This window comes from Echeneis naucrates, chromosome 10, assembly GCF_900963305.1.
Source record: "Echeneis naucrates chromosome 10, fEcheNa1.1, whole genome shotgun sequence".
Classification (NCBI taxonomy): domain Eukaryota; kingdom Metazoa; phylum Chordata; class Actinopteri; order Carangiformes; family Echeneidae; genus Echeneis; species Echeneis naucrates.
Window position 1 is genome coordinate 9,325,959 of NC_042520.1, and position 20,967 is coordinate 9,346,925.

The 20,967-nt window shown below is 41.4% G+C and overlaps 2 protein-coding genes across 2 annotated transcripts; one reads left to right on the top strand and one right to left on the bottom strand.

The window, feature by feature from the left end:
• Nucleotides 1-932: 932 nt before the first annotated feature.
• On the bottom strand, nt 933-3,621 carry zic3 (zic family member 3 heterotaxy 1 (odd-paired homolog, Drosophila)). Its single transcript, XM_029512645.1, has 3 exons — nt 2,631-3,621; nt 1,690-1,853; nt 933-1,115 (listed from the first exon to the last, which is right to left on the bottom strand). The coding sequence occupies exons 1-3, from the start codon at nt 3,619-3,621 to the stop codon at nt 933-935; spliced, it is 1,338 nt and encodes a 445-aa protein (XP_029368505.1).
• A 7,627-nt stretch (nt 3,622-11,248) lies between these two features.
• On the top strand, nt 11,249-14,604 carry zic6 (zic family member 6). Its single transcript, XM_029513002.1, has 2 exons — nt 11,249-12,209; nt 13,994-14,604. The coding sequence occupies exons 1-2, from the start codon at nt 11,249-11,251 to the stop codon at nt 14,602-14,604; spliced, it is 1,572 nt and encodes a 523-aa protein (XP_029368862.1).
• Nucleotides 14,605-20,967: the final 6,363 nt, after the last annotated feature.

The following is a 20,967-nucleotide window of genomic DNA, read 5'->3' on the forward strand; positions in this document are numbered from 1 at the left end:
ACAGAAGGATACAATCGCGATGTTGAAGAGTTTATCATTTGTTCAATGTTAAGCTGGTTATGAACAAAACTGTACAGTTCTTGTTAGAAAACATTTCCATAAATATCATTTAAGTTTCAGAACTTATACCCATAATTAAATTACAAATTGATAAATATGGCATCATGGATATGTATTTACAACGGTATTAACAAAAGGCAACGTTATATTCAACGGTAACAATCGTAACCTAATACCACATTTCTCCACCTGAAAACGGACGTTGACAACAGATTCGACCCCATCAAACAAGGAAATACATTCACGAGTATAATAATTATTTATGATTTTTTTTTCTGTGTTCAAGTTCATGACAAAGACTTTGGCACGTTTCTTAAGACTATTTGAAGTTCCAACAATCAATTGAAGAGGCGACAGCAGCGTGTCGCCTTCATATAAAACAGCATGAAATAATCTTCCTTTTTTATTCTTTTTTTTTTAAATAAAAATGTGAGAAAATACATAAAATGAAAAATAAAACATTTTTTTCTGAAATCTGTAAACTAAAAGATAAAAAAAACATTAATTTTGTACTGAGAAAGTATTACGTTTATTTATTTGTGGTTTATTTGATTTCCTCAAAACTGCGGAATAAAAGTCAAATTTCGTGATCCTGAGAACGGACGTGGCCTGCGTGCTGCTGGCTTTTGCTCTCATCCCCTGTTGTTGTTGTTGCTGCTGCTGCTGCTGCTGCTGCTGCTGTTGTTGTTGTTGTTGTTGTTGTAGTTGTCCCAATCCCATTTGTGAGTGCATGACAGGGTGTGTGTGTGTGTATATGCATGTGTGGGACTGCCTGTGTGTGTGTGTGAAGTGAACAGGAATAGTTTTTATGATTTAATATTTTTTTCCTCTACCCCGTGGTCCACATTGAGGGAGGGTTTGCTCCTCTGACTTCAGACGTACCATTCGTTAAAGTTGGGTGCCAGTCCTTCGCTGTGGCCGGACGTGTTTTGTACGGCTGACGGCGGTGTTTTTGTCGGGTCTTCGGTGCTGGCTGAGACCAGCACTGGCGGTGTGGACGACTCGTATCCAGAACTGGCTGCTGGGGACGATTCAGATCCTTGAGACTCGTGTACCTGCAAAATAACAATAAAAAAAAAAATGCATGAGCAGCGAGTTACACGCTGTCTTTAAAAAAATATCCTCATACAACAACAGCGCATTTAAAGTAGCTTGATTCAAGGATTTGGGTGTTAGATGCCTATTTCTCTGGACTTTACAGAACAACTATCGCAGTTCACACGCAGCAAACTTGAAAGAGACTTGAAGTCTAACCTGGAAAAAATAAATGTAGTTTAGCTAAACGTCAGCGCATTATAAATATATAAATATGTCAGCAGTCAGGTGTAATTGCAGAGCTTTTCTTTGAAGCACATTTTCTAAATAATTAAATTTGGTCTCCATGCTGTATTTCAGTGATATAATTACGCCACAGGTTGTGCCACTCATAGGCTAAATGGCATCTGAAATATGATTCGCATTATTAAATTTAATTATTGTAGTTTGACAGTGTTAGAGCAGTGCTTTTAGGAAATACATGAAGTTGTGATCGTCCCTGTCTGCTGAAGAGGATGAAGGTGGGGGGGTGGGGGTGGGTACGTGTGTGTCTGTGTGTTAATGTGTTTAAGGAGTAATGAAGACGTTAATTACCTTCATGTGTTTCCTGAGAGAGCTGGGGTGTGTGTATGACTTGTCGCACACTTTGCAGATGTATGGCTTGTCTGATGTGTGCACATGCATGTGCTTTTTCCTGTCGCTGCTGTTGGCGAAGCGTCTGTCACAGCCATCAAATTCACACTTAAACGGCTTCTCACCTGCAGGATTAAACACACTGTGAATAGCCCGCACATACAAACTCCCATTGTAACAGCACATGGAGGAAAAACACGAGGCTAGGAGATGTAAATTGTCTGCAGCCTATTATATAACAGTGTAACCTACATTTTCGGGGGGCGACACGGATACAGTTCCACTAGCCTACTACACGCTGCTCTATCAGGCTTTATTTATTCAAGAGGCCTGCTACATCATGCTGCTCCTGGCCTGTGTCTGCACTTAGCCTTTATGGTAAACACTGAATCAACAGGGCATTAATGCCCTGAGCAGTAGCTAAGCGAGAGCAAGAATCACAAACTTCCCCAGAAATTGAAATAATAGCAAATAGGGCGTTGAGAAAGCAGAGCAGCCCTGAGTCTGTCTAGATAGCCTATAGTGGTGCGAATTAAACTCTAACAAGTGAGTGAGGAGTCTGTCTTTATGCATCACACACAACTTCTGAGCACAGAGGCTGCAAGAATCAATGAGGCTCAACGGCACACTAAAGTTTCTCAACACAGCCAGATTATGCTGTCTGCGTTATTGAGCTAACACTAGTCTATCAGTGTAACGACGTAATGCAGAAAATAAACCGACATAAACAGCAATTCGGGGATTTAACTGCGAGCCAGAGCAGCAAGTTTAAGTTCTCTAATGGTCCCTCCAAACAGCAACAACAGCCGCTCTGATTTTCATGGCACCCTGTCTGATCCCGGCAGCCTCACTTTGTGGACCGTGTGTTTCGCTCGCCATGTGCTGGTGCTGTCTGTGCCTACCTGTGTGTGTCCTTTTGTGGATTTTCAAATTTTCCGATCTGGCGAATATTTTCCCACATCCGGGGAACGGGCACGGGAACGGTTTCTCGCCAGTGTGCACGCGAATGTGGTTGACGAGTTTGTACTTGGCCTTAAAAGATTTCCCTTCTCTCGGGCAGTCCTCCCAGTAGCAGACGTGGTTGCTCTGCTCGGGGCCGCCGACGTGCTCCATGGACACATGAGTGACCATCTCGTGCATGGTGCTGAAAGTCCTGTCGCAAGTCTTTTTGGGTCTGTTCATCTGGTTCTCGTCTATCCATTTACAGGATAATTCTTGTTTGATCGGTTGCCTCATGTATCTAAAGAAGGCCCCCGGACCGTGGTGTGTCGGCACATTCATCCCCATGTTCATGTTGATAGGATGGTTGTAGTTGTGCAGCTGAGCACCGTAGGGGTCCGTCCGAGGGCTTGCGACTGGACGATAAGCATCAGGTCTTCCAAAGATGTCCCCTCGTAAGCCAAGATGCATTTGGCTGTTAACGACATGTCCGCTCGGTGAAGTGTGGCTCACCGCCTGGTCGTGAAGTCCTGGAAACAACAGATGTCCGGGGTTATCGCTGATCCCGGGCGGTCCGTGGAGGCTCCCCGCCGAAGCAGCAAAGATCCCGTGCTGGGCGCTCGGCGCTGTGGACTCTGCGACGCTCCGGTTCCGGAAGAGAAAGTCCCGCGTTGAATTGAATGCTCCGCCGCCGTACGAGCCCACCTGCCCGCCATGAGAGTGTCCCAGGGCAGCCGCATATCCAGTGGCTTGCGGAGTGAACGCTGACGTCTGGCTGGAGGCGATATCGTGAGCCACCGGGCTGATTTTGAAAGCTGCGGAGTGGGAGGAATCGGTGAAGGGATTCAGTCCCAGACTCGGGTCTCTGTTCCCGATTTCGTGGTGCCGCGGTGTCCCGAAGCCCCCCACTCCTAACGATGCAAACTGCGGACCGCTATCAAGAAGCATAGTCATGAGCTTAAAGCAAACTTAGGAGACGGGAAGAAAACAGAACCGAAAATTAAAATCCAGTTTAGCGGAGCGCACGAGCTGCAGACAGCGCACCGAGATGGACCACGTTTAGCGAAAACCCCGAAAATAAAAAAACAACCAAAAAAAAAAAAAAAAAAAAAAAAACAAGCCAAGCCAAACAGGGAAAAATCCTATACGTAAAGAGTTGGGAGAAAAAACTCCCGTTGAATGCGATCCGTGAGAAAGAGGATCAAACTTCCCCCCCTTTCCAGGCGGATGATGTCCTTGGACTGATAAAGTCAATCACTCACTCCCAGAACATAAATGAACTCGGGAGGCAGAGCCACGGCGGCCAATCAGCGCTCAGCTACCCCTCTGACACGTGACCGCGAAGGGTGATGTTAATTGGCCAGGTTTCTGGTGATTGGCACCTTTTGGTATTGAAGATGGCAGGTCCTCTCAATTGGTTTCATTTGATTGGCTCTTGCAGACATTATTTTGCAGGTATAACGGAGCGGAGCAGCGCAGATCCCACAGTGTGTGCTGTGAGCGGTGCGGCTCTCCTGCCGCCGCGCCTTGTCAGGAAACTGCCCAAAACTTTGAGACATGAAAACTGACTAAAACTACGCGCAGATTATAACAACATAATGAAGGTTCGAAAAATAAAAGTTCCGTTCAAACTTTCAGAGCAGCACTTCTTTCATTTTTCATTGAAGTTGTTCTGCAACCGAACAAGTAGCCATTTGGTTTGTCATATTTAGTTAATGTAAAGAAAACTTTTATTTTGAAGACAAGTTTCTATCTATCTACTGTGCTCATACATTGACTTATCTGTGTTATTTGTCTCCTTTATGTGACCAGTTTGGCTCTTATTAACTTAAAACTTGAATGTACTTGGCACAGTTCCAAACGTGGCTTTCTTGAAGCCGCATGAAAGAGAGAGGGGGGTATTTTTTTTTCTTCCTGCAAAAGCTCTATAGGGTGTAAGACGGAGGAATAAAGGACAGAAAGAAAGATGGCAGTAATTGTAATATCCTGAGATTTTTTTTTTGCTCAGCCAAAAAATTCGTGCCATTGAGCAAGTTTCACAGGGCTGCCGCTGACTCGCTGCAGGACACATAAAATCTGATCAAGTTCAGAGACGCGCTGAGTGCTTCAAGCGGCGCTTTTTAACTCCAAGCCTTTCACATCCTTTCCCCCTCAATCTGTCCCAGGAAGGAGCTCACATTCTTTATTTTAGGGGATCTGGACGACCCCCCCCCCCCAAAAAAAAAAAGAAAGAAAAAAATTCTTCAAATCAGTCCTTCATTCTGCCTTTGCCCTCATCCTACCGCAATCACTCCCAGAACATTTCCTCGAGAAAGAGTAATAGATTGAAAAGGTGAGTTTTCTGACTTATCCGTCGTGTTTCTGTGCCGGTGAGAGGGGACATTATTTGGGCCAGTGTGGACTGCATGCTGCAGAAGTGTGTAAATCTACCGTTTATGATATTTAATCCATGGAGGTTGCATGGGATTCAGTTTTCTGAAGTTAACATGGCTCAAAGCGCAGATGGTAATTTCACTGTTGCATGGAGCTTTATTTTTATGACCCTCGCTCACATTAGTGGGCATACAAAGCTGCAATTTTTGTACATAATCTCGACAATTTATCTTGAAGCAAAACGACGAATGGGATTCACTTCATATCTTTCCCCTTGTAAAATGCCCCCCTCCACCTTTCTCTCTCTCTCTCTCTCGCCATCATGAGGGCACAGTTTACGCCTCCCTTAACTCTCACACACTCGTCTTCTCACATGCCACACAGTTTGCGCGTGCACTAAAAACACGCACACACTCAGATTGTCGGCCTACCACACACACACACACACACGCACGCACGCAATTGAGTTTGCCTTTGCAGTTTTGCACTGTGAGATTTATGGAGACCTTTGTGAACTTTCACAAGTGACAAGCAGCTTGTTAAGTTTCCGATATTCCCTCCATATTTTATTGGCTTGTTGAAATGTGAAGGCTCTTTGCGCCACTTAAGGTTATGCGCCGTTTATTTGCAGTCATGCTTTCACAATGAAATAATTAAGTAGCGTGGTTTAGATGAGTCACAAATGTTAGAGAGCGTCAGCAGCATAGGCCCTGAGCTCTTGCTGGGAAAAAGGGGAGCTGTCATCAGGCAGGCCTAATGTTAAGCAGCTGTTGACTGAAAGTTACATTTAAAACTACAGCACATGTTCTTTGGCACCCTGCTCTTTATTATTCAATTTATATGACAAATGTGGAATTCACCAACCGAGGGCAAATTATTTTTTTGTTTTTACTCCGACGCTTATTTTGTAATTACACGCATTCTCTCTGCATCAAAACCACTCTGAAGGAGGCTTTTCCAGAATGTGCTATTCAGTGATTTTTATTTCAAGATTTATTTTTCCTTATCTCTAAAATTATTCCTCGTTTACTTGCCTGAAAGCAACACCGTCTAAACGTTTTAGAGCATTTTTCCTAGACAATACAAAATAAGAAAAACTTTAGCAGAGGGGAATAAGCGTCTTTATAGACCTCTTACAGAGCTACGCTTTTGCTAAACGTTAGTCTGACTCTCAAGAGACACTTTTCCAGCCAAATATTTTACACCGTGTCCCCTGCACGCCGCCCTCCACTCACTGACATTTTCACCTCTGTTCTTTCACATAACCATTTAGATTAAATCTGTTGTATGTAAGTGTTGGATATTATTTTTTTCTACTTGTGCACATGCATTATCTTGAATTTTTTTTTTTTTTTTGAAGTGACTATTTCTGCCTGTGATTTTTTTTCTTTGGTTAAATTGTCTGACAGTGAAAGTCTTTATAATGTTGGCATAATGCTGCGTGTTAAATTATAGCATGTAATTCTGCAGGACCTCAGTATGTTTCATTTGATTATTTAGTTATCGCTGCTGGGGTAGCCCTCATTGGGCGCTGGGGTAGCCCTTTAGTTATAGTATAACGTTCCCCCCACTGAGCATGCGCGTTACCTAAAAATATCCGAATATTGTCGTGTGCATAGAGCTCTGACAGTGAGCCCATGCTGTTGGAAAAGAGCAGAACAAAAGCATCAAGCCAAATGGTAAACAACTGACTTTTATACATTTATTCTAACTTGATTTGTTAGTCAGCAGCTACAAAGGTTGTTTCAGTACATCATTTCATAAATGACCTTAGATGCATGGTAATTATTTTCTAATGTAAACCAATTGACCTCTGGCAGCCCAGTTGTCTGGATTTTTCCTTGGGTAATTTATTTATTTTATTTATTTTTTTTAAAGTCCATGTTGTCTGGCTTTTAGCCTACACTATGTTTGGCTGGCTCAGGCCGCTGGTGCTATAGACAAGTGTGTGGAGTGAAAGTTAACTCATTAGTCACCAGGCAAGAGTGAAAGCTTCATCTCCCAAAATCAACAGTAAAAACATTAACCCATGATCGCGTTCATTTATCAAATGCCACTATACATGAAGTGGTTTTCTGTCTTACATTTGAAACAGACAGAAATATCAGCAGTATATCAATGACACGGTTTAATGAATGATAGCCTACAGTGAGTCAATATTTTGCTTAAACGGACATTGACTGAACGAGGTAGCATGTTTTTGCTGTGGTTTAACGTGCTATGTGTCAACTCTGAGCCTCTCTCTGTGCCTGGATTTAACAAGAAAATGAATTTTGCTTCTTTGTTTGCCACATGAAATGCATTTTGGATGATGGTTCTCCTAAATTCTCCAAAGGATAGGTTCTGGTCCACAGTCATGCCATAGTGCAGTAGATTTCATACTTACAAGTTAAAAGATAGAATAAAAGAATATTTTGTCTCATCAAAACTACTTTATGCATGAAAATTTAGAATCTATGTCTTTTCAGAATGCTTTACGGTTTTCCAAGACAAATATTTACATTATGGATTACATTTGCCAATACAAGTATCCGATATCAGAAGTTATTTTTCAATTCTGAGTAAGTAAAGCGTCTGACTATGCTTTTGTCACCACATATACTACTTTTACATAACGAATCAGAATTTAAAATCTGAGGCCTGACAGTATATTGAATCGCTCTCTGCATATTTTTGTACTACGTATGATTTTTATATTTTTCTGTTCGTCGTGGGAGAAACGTGCTCTCAGAAATGTTTTTGTTTTATATTTGCTTCATGTTATTAAACTGTGGTTAATCTGTGCATATAGTGCTGCGCTATATTTTGTTACCTGTATTTTATATGGTAAGTTGAGTGGATGATGCAGCACTTGAAACTTGCCTTCATATGGCTGATGGAGAGGGCAAATTGACTTCTTGCTGTGATTTACTGGAGCATCTGTGTGCAAATGGACTCATCCCAAACCTGTTAAGTCATCTAAATTTCATAAAGTCATGGAAAGACTGTGCACTGCCATCCCTCATCAATTAGAATTTCTCAGCACACTCCACATTAATACATGCAGTTATTTAAACATGCACACACACATAGAAAAAAAAATCAAACATAAGCATCCTGTCACATTTATGAACACAGAATAACTGTCTGCTGCACACACATTCAAACACGTTCACAGATTTGGATGCCTGATGAAATCACTTAGTGCTGCCTATCCTCTTTTAATTATCTTATGCTTTGTCTTTTGTTATATTGATGTTAAACACCCAGTGTAACATCTGAACATCTGTTATACTGAGAAGTACTCGATTATTATGAATAAACAGAAGAGGCGTATTTCTGTATGTATTTACCCCTGGGCGTATACAATTATTGACTTTGTGCAAATTGTTTTCCCAAATAGGTTTTTTTTATTATTATTTAATCTTCTCATCCCAATCCTGGGTTAAAGAAATTAAACTATCTGAATTTTTAGTTCAGTCTACAACGTGGCATTGCACTGTAACTGATCTTCTCACTGGCGTTTGTGGTCTGCTGCATTCCCTCTCTGCCCAGCACCTTTGTCAGTCGTTTGGACCATGTTTACTGTACTGGGACTGACGTAGACCTTATGGATCTAAAGCATTTTCCCTGACATGAATGTTTTGATTTCCGGGAGTGACGTTTGGCATGCAACAGTCATCAGGATTTAGTCTGACCTGTCAACAAACCAACATATGTGATCGAAATCATGAAGCTGGAGGGCTGGAAGGGATTGAAGATGTCCAGATGCTAGAATTTATTTTAACATGAATATTGAAACTGATGTTTTATAAACACTTCAGCAGTCTCTAAATTTGAAATGCAGCATAATCCCTTGTTTGATATATTTTATTAAATTAAGCCGATAATAGTAGAATAATTACCAAACATTTTAAATATCTTTGTCATTACTTTTCATTTTATTATTTCTCACTGAAGCTAAATTTAGCAGTCCAACACTACATTTTTTAAAGGTATTTGGCAAATTTCAAACATAAATTTACTTCCACTCATTACCTTATGTTATTACTAGACTAACATGCTGTACTTTATAGAAAAAGATTACTTATTGGGCTTAAGTTTAATTATATCATGAATCCATTAAAGCTAATTAGAACATATTAGCAATTTTTATTTAATTATATAATAATTGACCTACAGACAGTATAGCAACAACACATATATATTACGGGGTAAAGTGTAGTTACACAGGTCTGTGGCGCAGACTTCACTTGCTGTTATTGGAAGGTTAAATTAAAGGTTAAATAAACAGTCGGTGGAGTCCATTATATTAAATCATACAAGTGAATTTATTCGACTTATTTCTCTCACTTCTTCTGCTCTCTCGCTGTAAATGAGGAGCAGGGAGTGTTTGGGGCACATGTCTGTCAGCCCATTGTGCCCCCTGAGTGACAGATTGGCAACTTTAGGTTTATTGGCCTTGGAACCTCAATCATTTTCGGAAATTCATCGGGTTAGAGGTTGACAAACATGAGCGTCCATTACAATCGTGGCAGAATTAGGCCGGTTCTGGGCCTGTCTTTTATTTTGCGTCACTTAATGTCAAGTGGGCCACAAGCTTTGTCTCTACAGGTGACGTCAGCATAACAACGTGGAAAAGTTTTTTGTTAGCTTGATTTTTTTTTTTTTTGTTTATTTTTTTGTTTGTTTTTTTACGCTAAAAGAGAAAAAAGAATCCATACTCGACAATCTTTGGAAATCGGGGGTTTTCACCTTAAACCCAATGAGCTCCTGTTGGAGGGCCCATGCCACTTTTTTTTTTTTTTTTTTTTTTTTTTGTAGCTTTAAATATAAAGCAACAGATAAAGGACTTTGGCTCCAAAGTGCGTTTTGTGGAAGAAAGAAAGTGCAGAAATGTGTGCTGTACTCCAGGAGCTGCTTTCCTCATAGCACCTAAAAGAAAGTTTATCTGAGTTTGTTTGGCGCCACTGCTGCTCGTCATGTTTCAGCTTTTCCATTTCTCTTAACTAATTTTACATGTGCGCTATCTTTCTTTTGATGATTACTAATTTATTTATGATTCAATAAGAAACAGCTTGTGTATAAAAACTGGTGAGGTAAAATAGTACATGTTGTTCTTTGTGATATCCCCCACTGACACTGTCGGGAAATGGGACTTTCTGTCTGAAATAACTTCTTCCCAAGAGATGACGATGATAAAATGTTGCTCCGGTGCGTTTTGTCATAAAAACGACTTGTTGCTTCAACAAAGTTTTGTTGTTGTTGTTTCCCCAGGGACTCCAGTGCAACAAGTGATTTTGGTCCTTTTTGAAAATACAAACATAACCATAAGTGAAACAAAGAATACTAAATTGATTTTAAACAAACAAAACAAAAACAATGATGCCTTACACTTTGTGATCGTGAGTTGTAATCACAGACCAATGTATTTTCAGCTATTTCAATCTGCTGATTTAACAGTAAAAATTGGTTTCCCATGACTTTTTTCCTGTTTTCAAATGTGGCACTTGACTCAAAATGCAAGTCTTGAAAATAATTGGTCTGGACACTCAATGGCCAGTCTGTTATTCTTGCAGGGCAGGAGTGGGACATTTGCTCTGGCAAGATTTCCAGTGAAATAAGAGACGGGAGAGACAGGCTGCGATTGTGTTGTGTTTTGATCATGTCTGCATTAAATCACTTTTATCAGACGATTAGCATTAAATATGAACCTGTACGATTTTTTTTATATGCAGATGCTTAGATAATGGGACTTGTAAGAAGGGGCCTGGAGTTAAAGAGGCAGCAATATTTGGAAATATCGCGGCACATTTCAAAGCATTTTCTGTGCGACATTTGAAAACGGAGTCGTGCCGTGAACGCCTGCGTGTCCCTTTTAAAACAAGCCCAGCGCCTGTCAATCACAGCGCACTCCGACCAATCCCACAGCTCCCTTTTTAAAAGCTGCTTTGCCTGCTGTGCTTTTATACTGCACCGTGGCCTGTTTCGAAGCATTTTTACTACCACGGTTATTGCCACAAATCAACAGGGCAAAGTGAACGGCATGGGACTCACACCAACTTTAACGAAACTGAGTCTGGTTCCTACCTCTGAGAAGTTCACGGCCAAGAATTTCACATGCAGATGATATACAACAAGGGGGAAAAATGGATAGAGAATTTCTAGGTGTATCCTGAGTGCTGAATTGGTTGATTTTGCAAACCCATAGCTAAACTCACAACACAACATGACAAGCCTTTCGAGGTTTGGTGGCTGCCCTCTCTCTTGCGTCAACCCCGGGGAGAGCAATACTGAACTCAGCGTGGTGCTGCCACCTTTGGCAGGAGAGCACATGGGACACCCCACTGGCAGTTCCTTAAAACTCTGCCCCTCGCACAATTTGCGAGACTACCCCGAGACGAGGTCCAGTGCATATGTTGACCATTCGGTTCCCAATTTTTCAGACTCTGGATACCCCAGCCACCGGTTAGAGCACAGCCCTAGGGGCATTATCATTGGAGCCAATATTTCTGGAGCCGGCATGCCACCCGTCACTGATCAACTGGCATCAAGAGCAAACCAACATGGCGGGATTGGAAGGTATCGTGACTTTGCTGGCTGCAGAGACAACAGAAGCCATGCCTTTTTCTCCACTTATCAGGAACAGGCCCACGCCTCCGTCGACGCATCTCGGGACCTCGGCAGCCAGATGATGCTGGGTTTACCCGGCGACCTCCTCACCCGGACTCACCCTTACAGCCAAACCATCAGCCCCAAGGGAAACAGCCAGCAACAACTTGTCACACAATTCCTGGGTCTGTACAAACCGCTGAACATGGCAATTCAGCGAGGGGGTGGCGACGCTTTCCTCAGATGCCCCAAACAAACAGTGAAGCATGAGCTGGTGTGCAAGTGGAGTGACGGCCAAGAGGGGGCTGGGAAGCTGTCCTGCTCCAGAGCCTTCGGGACCATGTATGAACTTGTCACCCATGTGACTGTGGAGCATGTCGGAGGACCCGAGCACTCTGAATATGTGTGTCACTGGGAGAATTGTGCGAGGGAGAGGAAGCCTTTCAAAGCCAAATACAAGCTGGTGAATCACGTCAGAGTGCACACTGGGGAAAAGCCCTTTCCATGCCCCTTTCACGGCTGTGAGAAAGTTTTTGCACGTTCAGAAAATCTAAAGATCCACAAGAGGACTCACACAGGTCAGTTCGTGATCGTAATACGACACAAAATTTAAAACGAGTAGAAGAATAATAACGAGACTAATGAGGTGAAATTTTATTAAAATGTGGCCAACGTTTTGAATTTCACAAACTCGTTAACATTTCCAAGTTTGCAGTGTGCACACAGTTTTTATTCTGTCACTTGAAATTTGTATTGTATTATCATCATTGTTGTTGTTGTTCTTTTTCTTGTTGGTAGTATAGTGCTGGTTTTATTCGGCCTATTGTTAGAAAGGTAAATGCTGTGCAAAGCTTCTCGGGCTGCCTCTCGCCGTCTCTGTCACCGCCTGATTTGCAGGAGAGCAACATTTGCAGGCTCCATGCAGAAAGCACACATGTGCAGCGAGTAGTAAGTAATTTACAAACGAGTGTAGTGTGCAGTCCTGGTGGTTTGGGTGCCTCTCCCACTTCATTCAGTGAAATTATTAAATAAATGCTGGGACACCGGAGAGTCGTGACGTAGCCGTTACGCTGCCTCTGCCTCCCAGGGACTCATCTCCTGTGCTGATGAACACTAAGAGCACAGCCAACGGTGATGTAGCAGGAAATCAAAAGGGTTGACCTCACTCAGCAAAAGGAAACAATTATCGTCACAAACACATTTCACAAAGAGCGTCTGCTTATGGCCTGATTCTCGGTTTTCATGGGCCTGTTATCGGTCTCGGAATATGAAATGATGCCTTATGTATAAGTATGTCATATGCTGCGCAGTTTCTTTGCATTTCCCTTCTCAACGCCCCTGATATGAGAGCAGAATAATGAGGAAGTACAATCAAGTATTTTATTTTCACACACATCAGGGGTTGTAGTAGACTCGCAATCTCACAAGGTGTAATTATGCTGAAATATGGACATTTAAATAGAAAAAAAAATAATGAAGTGAATGGCCCTTAGTAAAAAGGGGCTGTATAATATAATAAAATTATATTCGCCATTCTTCCCCTTTTACTCGTGGTGTAAATTATTTTCCTAATGAAAGCAAAGAGAATGGAGGCGGAAAGGGCCCACTTGTTATTTCAATTGCACATGCGTGGTGTTCTAATTATACTTCATTTATGTCAGAAAAATATAAGCCTATTAACATTTTTTCCACACCCGAAAGACTGACGCCCTATAAATGATAATTGAACAGAAAGTGTTAGAGTCCGGCTCTCATCGGTTTGTGTGTGTGTGTGTGTGTGTGTGTGTGTGTGCGCGCGCGCAGAAGGACAGACACACACAGCTGCAGGCACTTTTGTGCCAGAAGATCAATTAGCATCTTGATAGCCATAATTCACTTTATGCACATGACTCAATTTAGACAAATCTTTGCATTTGCTGTGTGCGAGTTTCTCATAATCTAATGCTTGTTTAACCACAGCCTGGCTGATGTACCGCTCAGATAAAACGACTCACTTGTTGCGATCTGGGCTGCAGCAAAGTTTCAGCAGCTATTGGAACTCTGCTTTTTGGACGAATCTCAAGTTTTTCTGTTAAAAACAATGCGCTGTTAGAAAAGAAGGCTGTGTTTTATATGATATTAACATTCAAGGCTGATGGGGCCTGAAAAGCGGCTCCGGGTCTGAGTCAAATCAGGAGGATTTCATTGTGTGTCATTGTGGGGTTTATACATCACCATGCATCATTAAATATATCACATAAACCCTGGCGTTACTCATCAGCACAGTAATGATGTATGTGGGTCTGATAATGTGTCCAGGGAGAGCAGGAACTGGCCTGAGCATCTTCGTAACTCGCCGTCATTTCTCTTTTTGCACGTTTAGGTGAAAAACCGTTTAAATGCGAGTTCGAGGGCTGCAACCGGAGGTTTGCGAACAGCAGCGACAGAAAGAAGCACTCTCACGTGCACTCCAGTGATAAACCCTACATGTGCAAGGTCAGGGGCTGCGACAAGTGTTACACCCACCCCAGCTCCCTCAGAAAGCACATGAAGCTCCACTGCAACAACAAGGCCCACGTCGCCAAAAGCGGCGACGCGCGCCCCGGTGACGGGGGTCACGACGCCGACGCCAGGTCAGCCCGAGTCCATGACGGGACCCAGATCAGCCCCTCTCAAGACGTCCCCGTGTCCCCAGAGAGTCGAGACCAGTCGACCTCCAGGTCACGCTTCCATCACACGTTTGACAGCAGTTTGGACTACTCCTCTCACAGGTCGCAGCCCCTCCTGGACCCTTTGTTGCTGCAGAGAGGCGGCTACAGATCGCAGTCCTCGCAGTATCCCTGCGGTCAGACAGGTCACACGTTTGCCCAGAGCTCAAGGACCTTCCCCTCCACCTCTCCCTTTCAGAAAGGTATTGTGAATGGCTGGTACACATGCCACAGCGGCGTGGACTCGTTCCCATCAAAGCAATGTAATAACATCCCTTCTCTCTGAGTTCCAGTGTGGACACGTGGGTGACTTGCTGTTTTGTTTTTTGATGTTTGTTTGTTTCATTATCTTTTTTTTTTTTATTATTATTTTTGTGTCTATTTTCCACCATATAACCAAAACGTTCCAGCTGTATCTCTATTGCCTACTCTCTGTATAATTGTGAAAGTTGTATCAGATATTTTGTGACACGTCCTGAGTCATCCTATTGAAACCTTGCATTGCGAAATGTGGCGAGCTTTATTTGTTGTTGTGAGGCCTGTTTGGTTGGATTAAGGTTGTAGCCTGCAGCTGCATCTCCCCTATAGTGGGTATAGTGTGTATGCCTAATTGTTCGCTGTGTTGAATAACTATAACAGATATCTATATTAAGTGAGACAAAAAATGACGATGGATTTTATGGAATTTGCTCATAATTCCTCTGAACTTGTTGGATATTAATGGGAAGTAAAAGGAGTCTTGCTGAATGTAATCCTCAGTGCAGGGGTCTTTGTTGAATGTAAACTAGATGTAATGTAGGCTATGTCGGGAAGTATAGAAACATTATTCATGTCCATGTATGTCTAAATATGAAATAAATATCCAAAAGATCTTTCCTTACTTTAAATCCTGGGAGTTAATAAGCCTCTGATAGGCCTGGAGCAACATTTGTATGTCATTAAAATACTGCTAGGCTCAGTAGGTTTTTTTTTTTTTCCTCCAGTTGATTAAGCTCCACTTTCTCCCACATTTTATTACACATTCGGATTCTTGTTTGTATTATATGTATATTTCACATTTCTGTGCAAAGTAAGACCAGTGTTCGTGATGAAAACCTTTAATTAGCATACAGTTCCACTGTACATAGGCCTACTGTATAATTCATTATGTATTCGATATTTTATTAAAGTGTCTATGTTCTCTTTCATCAGGCCTGTGTGGTGAAGCCCAATCAATGCATTTTAATCTAGAGATCAAACTTTTGTCTTTTTTTCCCCTTTTTAATTCTATAATATTTAGTAAGCCACGCCAGGTTTGCAGTTTTGCAATTTTTAGCGTAAACGAATGCACGAATGCAAACACGAGGTTTTCTGACTCCCTGCAGCTACATGCTGCGTTTACGTCGCCTCGGGAACTGGACAGGCCGAAATCAATTTAAACACATACATGTATTTAAACACATTTTTGTGGGTTATATCGCCTTCATGTTCTAACGCGTGATGGTTACATCTGATTTTAGTTTTCAGAACGCCACTATTCAGTTTTATTTAATTGTTTTGCTAAACAGGTGTACAATGCACACACATACAGGTGTGTTTGTCGCAAGGTGACGCTCGTTGTTTCTTAAATTAGGCACCTCCTTCGTTTTACTTTGCTTCCGGTGTGATTACCGAAGTGATTTGTAGACTATATTTTTACTCCATTTCCACTCCATTTTTACTCCAAAAGAGTCTTCTAAGAACTAAGCAGTCATTTACTATTCCTATTATTATTTTGTCCATACTACAAGATAATCATTTTTATTTAACCTACAAAGGATTCGTTCTGAGTTCTTCACTGTGAGTCTGAATCAATAGATTTGATGGATTTCACTCTTCACTGACACATAGAGGGATTGACAGATTTGTGTCATTTTGTTTTATCTGGCCAATCATCATCGTTGAAAAAAATTGTGAAAAAAGCTTCAGAAAGTGATTTTACTTTTCCTTTTTGTGGGGTTAACTTTCCCCAAGTCGCAGCTTTGCTGACACATTTGTTCATCTTTTTTTGGTTTTTCTATCGTGGAATGTAAATTTCAACACGCGCCTCATTATTTTAGGGAAAGATTGGTCTTGAAGCTGGTCTCCTTCTCAGCGGAATTTGAATTTGGTTTCTCTGCTAACTCTGTGGTTGTTATTCTAGTAGTTTATTCTTGGTTTACACTATAACATCATAACTTGGTGAAATGGGAATGATTGGAAAAGGTCACATTTGCTGATGTATCTCTAAAGAGGATGTTTGACACTGTCTTCTGTCTTCAGCCCACTCAGGAAGATATACTGCAATAGCTTTATTGTTGCGGAGGTCAAATGGGTCATAGTGATGATGGCTCCTCCACTGCCTCTAGCAAGGCTTTAAACTTTGTACTTGTACATATGGATGTCAGCATTTTATACCATTAAACACACGAATAATGTCTCCCATTATGTACACCAATTTACGTCACCAAAAGGATATCAGGTTGAAGGGGCACTAATTTTACATTTCTTTGAAATATATGCTTACAGTAATCTGACAGCTGACAAGGCATAATAAGGAGGGATTTTTAGCTCTTTTTTTTTTTTGTCCTTTTTTAAAAACGTGTTCATTGTAGAAGGTTTGAAGGAGGGGCAGTTGTCTAGATGGCCATAAAGATATTTTAGGAGAATGTTTCAGGTTCGTGTAATAAGATGTTTTCCTTGCAGCGTCAATTATATTAATAGACTTCAAGGTCTTAGAAAGCACAGAAGACTGAGTTGGATAGCAATATGGATTTTATTCATTAAACCACATATAAATAGGATAGCTTTATCAAGCCATGTATATTACTGGTGATGATGTATCGGTCTCCAGCATTTCTATAAAAAAAAGAAAAAGAAATAGAAATGAAAAACACAAACTTCACTTTCTGTCAAATGTGTATGTGAAACATTCTAACTATGAAACTGCATTTCATGTCCTTCAAGTGTAATTGTTCTCAAGATGGTGCAATGCTGTGATAAACTTGTTAATGCACTTTGTGTGCTGGTTAAAAGTGTATCTTACACACAATACTCTTGGGGATACTTCTTGAGGGAGAGTCAGATATTTTGGATGACGCATTTTGTAAATCCCTCCCGAGTTTGACCACAGTTTGTTTTCATTTTTATCTTTCCATTGTAGGCATCGCAGCTCAGTCAACTCACATGTATTATTTATTTAATGGTAATGAGAAGTAAATGTGTGCAGGAAAAAGGTAACGCTGAATCCTACTCAGGATTTAAAAATAATTTTGTGGTAAGTACTAACAATGTTGTGTTCTTTTTCAAGTGGTTGATGTCAAATGTTTCAAATGTTAAGTGCTGCTTTCTTCAAGTAAATTGAGGTGAACTGGGTTGGCTTTGATCAGTGCACTTTAATGATGTGATGACTGAAATTCATGAGATCATTTTCTCTTGCGTTCGCAACCTTATCAATAGTTTGCATGAAATGCTTTTGTGTTGCTACCAATGTTTTTAAAGTAGTCTCAAGATATTCTGTATGGCTTTCTCAGAGCTCGTCTAAATTTCATCTGAGTTCTAACTATTGTATTTATGGCTACATTCGCCTCCTTTCTTCTTGATCTCTAAAAAGTACACTGTTTTTCATTTGTTGTCTATGAGCGCACACAAAGCCAAAGTGTAACAACCTAGACCATCAATCTGTCTGCCTACAGTATGTAGCCATGCCAGTGTATTTTCTGGGCCAAGCAGTGGTAATGCTCCATCAACACTGAACCTTGCCACACCCTTCCAGTAATCACAACTGATTAGACCTCTGCTTCCCAGTTTGCCACTTGTCCGCCGCCATCTTTATTCCTGCACTCTGCCTAGCAACAAGCACGGGCACCATTTTGGGCAGGGTATACAGAGTATACATAAATTTAATGTAAATAAATCCAATTTCACACTGTGATCCTTTGAATCGCCATCTTGCCTCCCGGGTTGATGTTATACCATACTTGGGTTGAGCTCCAGCTGTGTACTGGGGGGTGGGCTGCCTTGTCACACCATGTCTCTGGTTTTATGCATCATCATAACCATGTACAACATCTTGCGTAACGTACACTGTGCAGCTTCCATATTTTTCCAAGTAAGGGTGAGCCTCACCGGGCTCAGGCTGGACAGGTTGTGTCAGCGTTGACTCTGACTGACAAACTGTGATTTTAATTGAATCTCTGGCTTTTCCCCACCCTCCTCAGGTCAAGTCATTGGTGTTACTGTTGCTCCTCAACTTGCTTTTATTTTTCCCTCCCTCTCTGCCCCACCACACCCTTTTTTTCATACCAGGTTCTCTTATTCTTGTCTCATCTCTCTGTTCCTGCAGCTCCTGGCTATCTTCACCCTCTCTGGCTCCTCCATAATGGTCTCCTAATCTCTACCAGTGTACTTCCATGGTAAATTGGTGTCCTCTGCCGGATTCTCCCCCATGACGTGCATTAAATATGCAAGCTTGTATATCTTCTTTTTTTCTGTACTCTGCTCCTCTCTCTATGGAAAATTGCAACCCCACATGGTAAACTGAATGCAACCACATTGCTGCTTTATTTATTTTACATTTGCTCTCCAGCTGGAGAATGGTAGCTATACTGCGGGGGTCGGCAATCCAGGCATCAATGGTGCAAACAATGCATAATGAGGGTAGTTATAACAATGAGTTAACACTGACTTAAAAGGAAAAGACAAAACAATATACAGTCCAATTTTCAATAAGATGAAGCAGTGGAGTGAAATGAATATGCAACTCATGTCATTGTTCATCTCAGCGAACATTAGTAATGTAATCTGTTTCATGTCTAAGCCTGTGTTAATTTGCCATCTTGACGATTAATAATCCTTTTAAACACACCAAGCAGAAGCAGGCTCTTATTTAAGACGATGCAATGATTATAAATATATTCACACGTGTTTACGAACCATAAAATGGTGAATAGGAATGTAGTCTCTTCGCGGTGCTCTTATGATTTGATCAGACTGATCCTTTAGACTTTTCATCATCTTCATCTGCACTGCAGTTTTCTGATTTCAGTGGTGCCAGCCCCCTGTGTAGTCCAGCATGTACCAGGGCCTATTAAAGTAGATTCTATTCACTCTTCCCAACGGTCACTCCACTGTCAACTTAAGCCCAAGTCCCTGGAACACCCAGCTCCCCGACTATTGTTGGCAGACTTCGCCAAAAACGGAGTAACGCTGAATAGCCGAAGTGCAGCAGGAGCAGAGAGAAAGGCCCCGCCTATCCTCATATCTGATGCATATTTGTCTTTTGATGAATTGCAATTTGCCCCTCCGGATGGTTCTCAAAAAGATGTCTTTTTTCCCTTTTTTTTTCATTTATTATCCATGCCTTACATAACAGATATTTTTGACAGTTTCTGAGAAATCGTGGAGCTGCTAAGCTCAGGAGGTAACCGTATGACTGACAATGATAATATCATTCACAGAATAAACAACAAACCCAAAGTAAAAGTTTTTCAGATAGCCTGTAGTGTTTGTTGTGGTGTGTCATAGTGGGAAAAGAAAATAAATAACCAAAAGAAAATAATAATAAAAAAAAAACTTTCAAAATTTATACATCCAAGCTTTTTTGGGAGTTAGACAAGGTTGTTTGGGGTGAGGGGACCTTTGAAGATCTTTCAGCTCCTGCAAGCTCCAGGCCTATGAGATGCAATACCATCCTTTTATGGGAATGACCATAACTTTGGTCCCCTTGCTTCTAATCTCACCTCCAGACCCTCGTCATCAGAGATCACCCAGGCTGAGCCTTAATGTCCTCTAGTTGCTGTCATGGGCAGCTGGTCGCTTTCATGTGAGTGAACATTCCAATGAATATGTTTGAATATGTGTGTTGGAGCAGGAATTGACGCCTTTATCTTCAACTTTGCTTCCTAACAGTTCTACAGTATTTTTGAGAAATGATCAGTTACACTTCAGAGCCTCTGCTTAATGATTCACATTTTACAGAACACATTTGAAGCGTTTGTTAGAAAATGTTACAAAGGCTTTGATCATGATGCCTAAAGAGCACAATGCTTTAAAAATTACAAGAACAGTGCAAAGACACCCTAAGTGCCTGTTGTCTTTGCTGTATCTCTAAACTATCACATTTCATTAGCAACCATTCAGTTCAGTTGTAAGAGACAGCATTTGAATACTTTTTGTATGTTCTCAAATCGCTGTCTTTTGAGGTTGAACTTAAAAAAGGGATCAGATTGATTATGGTCCAGGGTATTTCAAAGCAGTGTGTAATCACGAGTGTTTAATTTTATCTGTTGCAGTATGCATTGCAAGGCGGCTGTGTAATCAAGCCTGTGAACTCAACATCTGAAGGAAGGATTCTTTTTCTGATCACATCCCCACTGAAGTCTATCCATTTACTGAACGTGGTTGCGTTGACTCACTTAAGCTTGCACATCTTGGTATGTCAAATTAGTGTGTGCTTGATGCTATGCAGGTATGTATGTTTTCAGCTGATGTCTGGTACTTGAAGTCGCACTTGGGGCCCATGGGGCCACATTTTTTGAAAGCTGTAAGTGGGGACGCATGGTGATCTAGCTGTTAACCTTCAGTGTTACAAGAGCGCCCTAGGGCCTAACTTTACAATGATAGATGTAGGCTGGCAAGAGTTAGGGGGCCC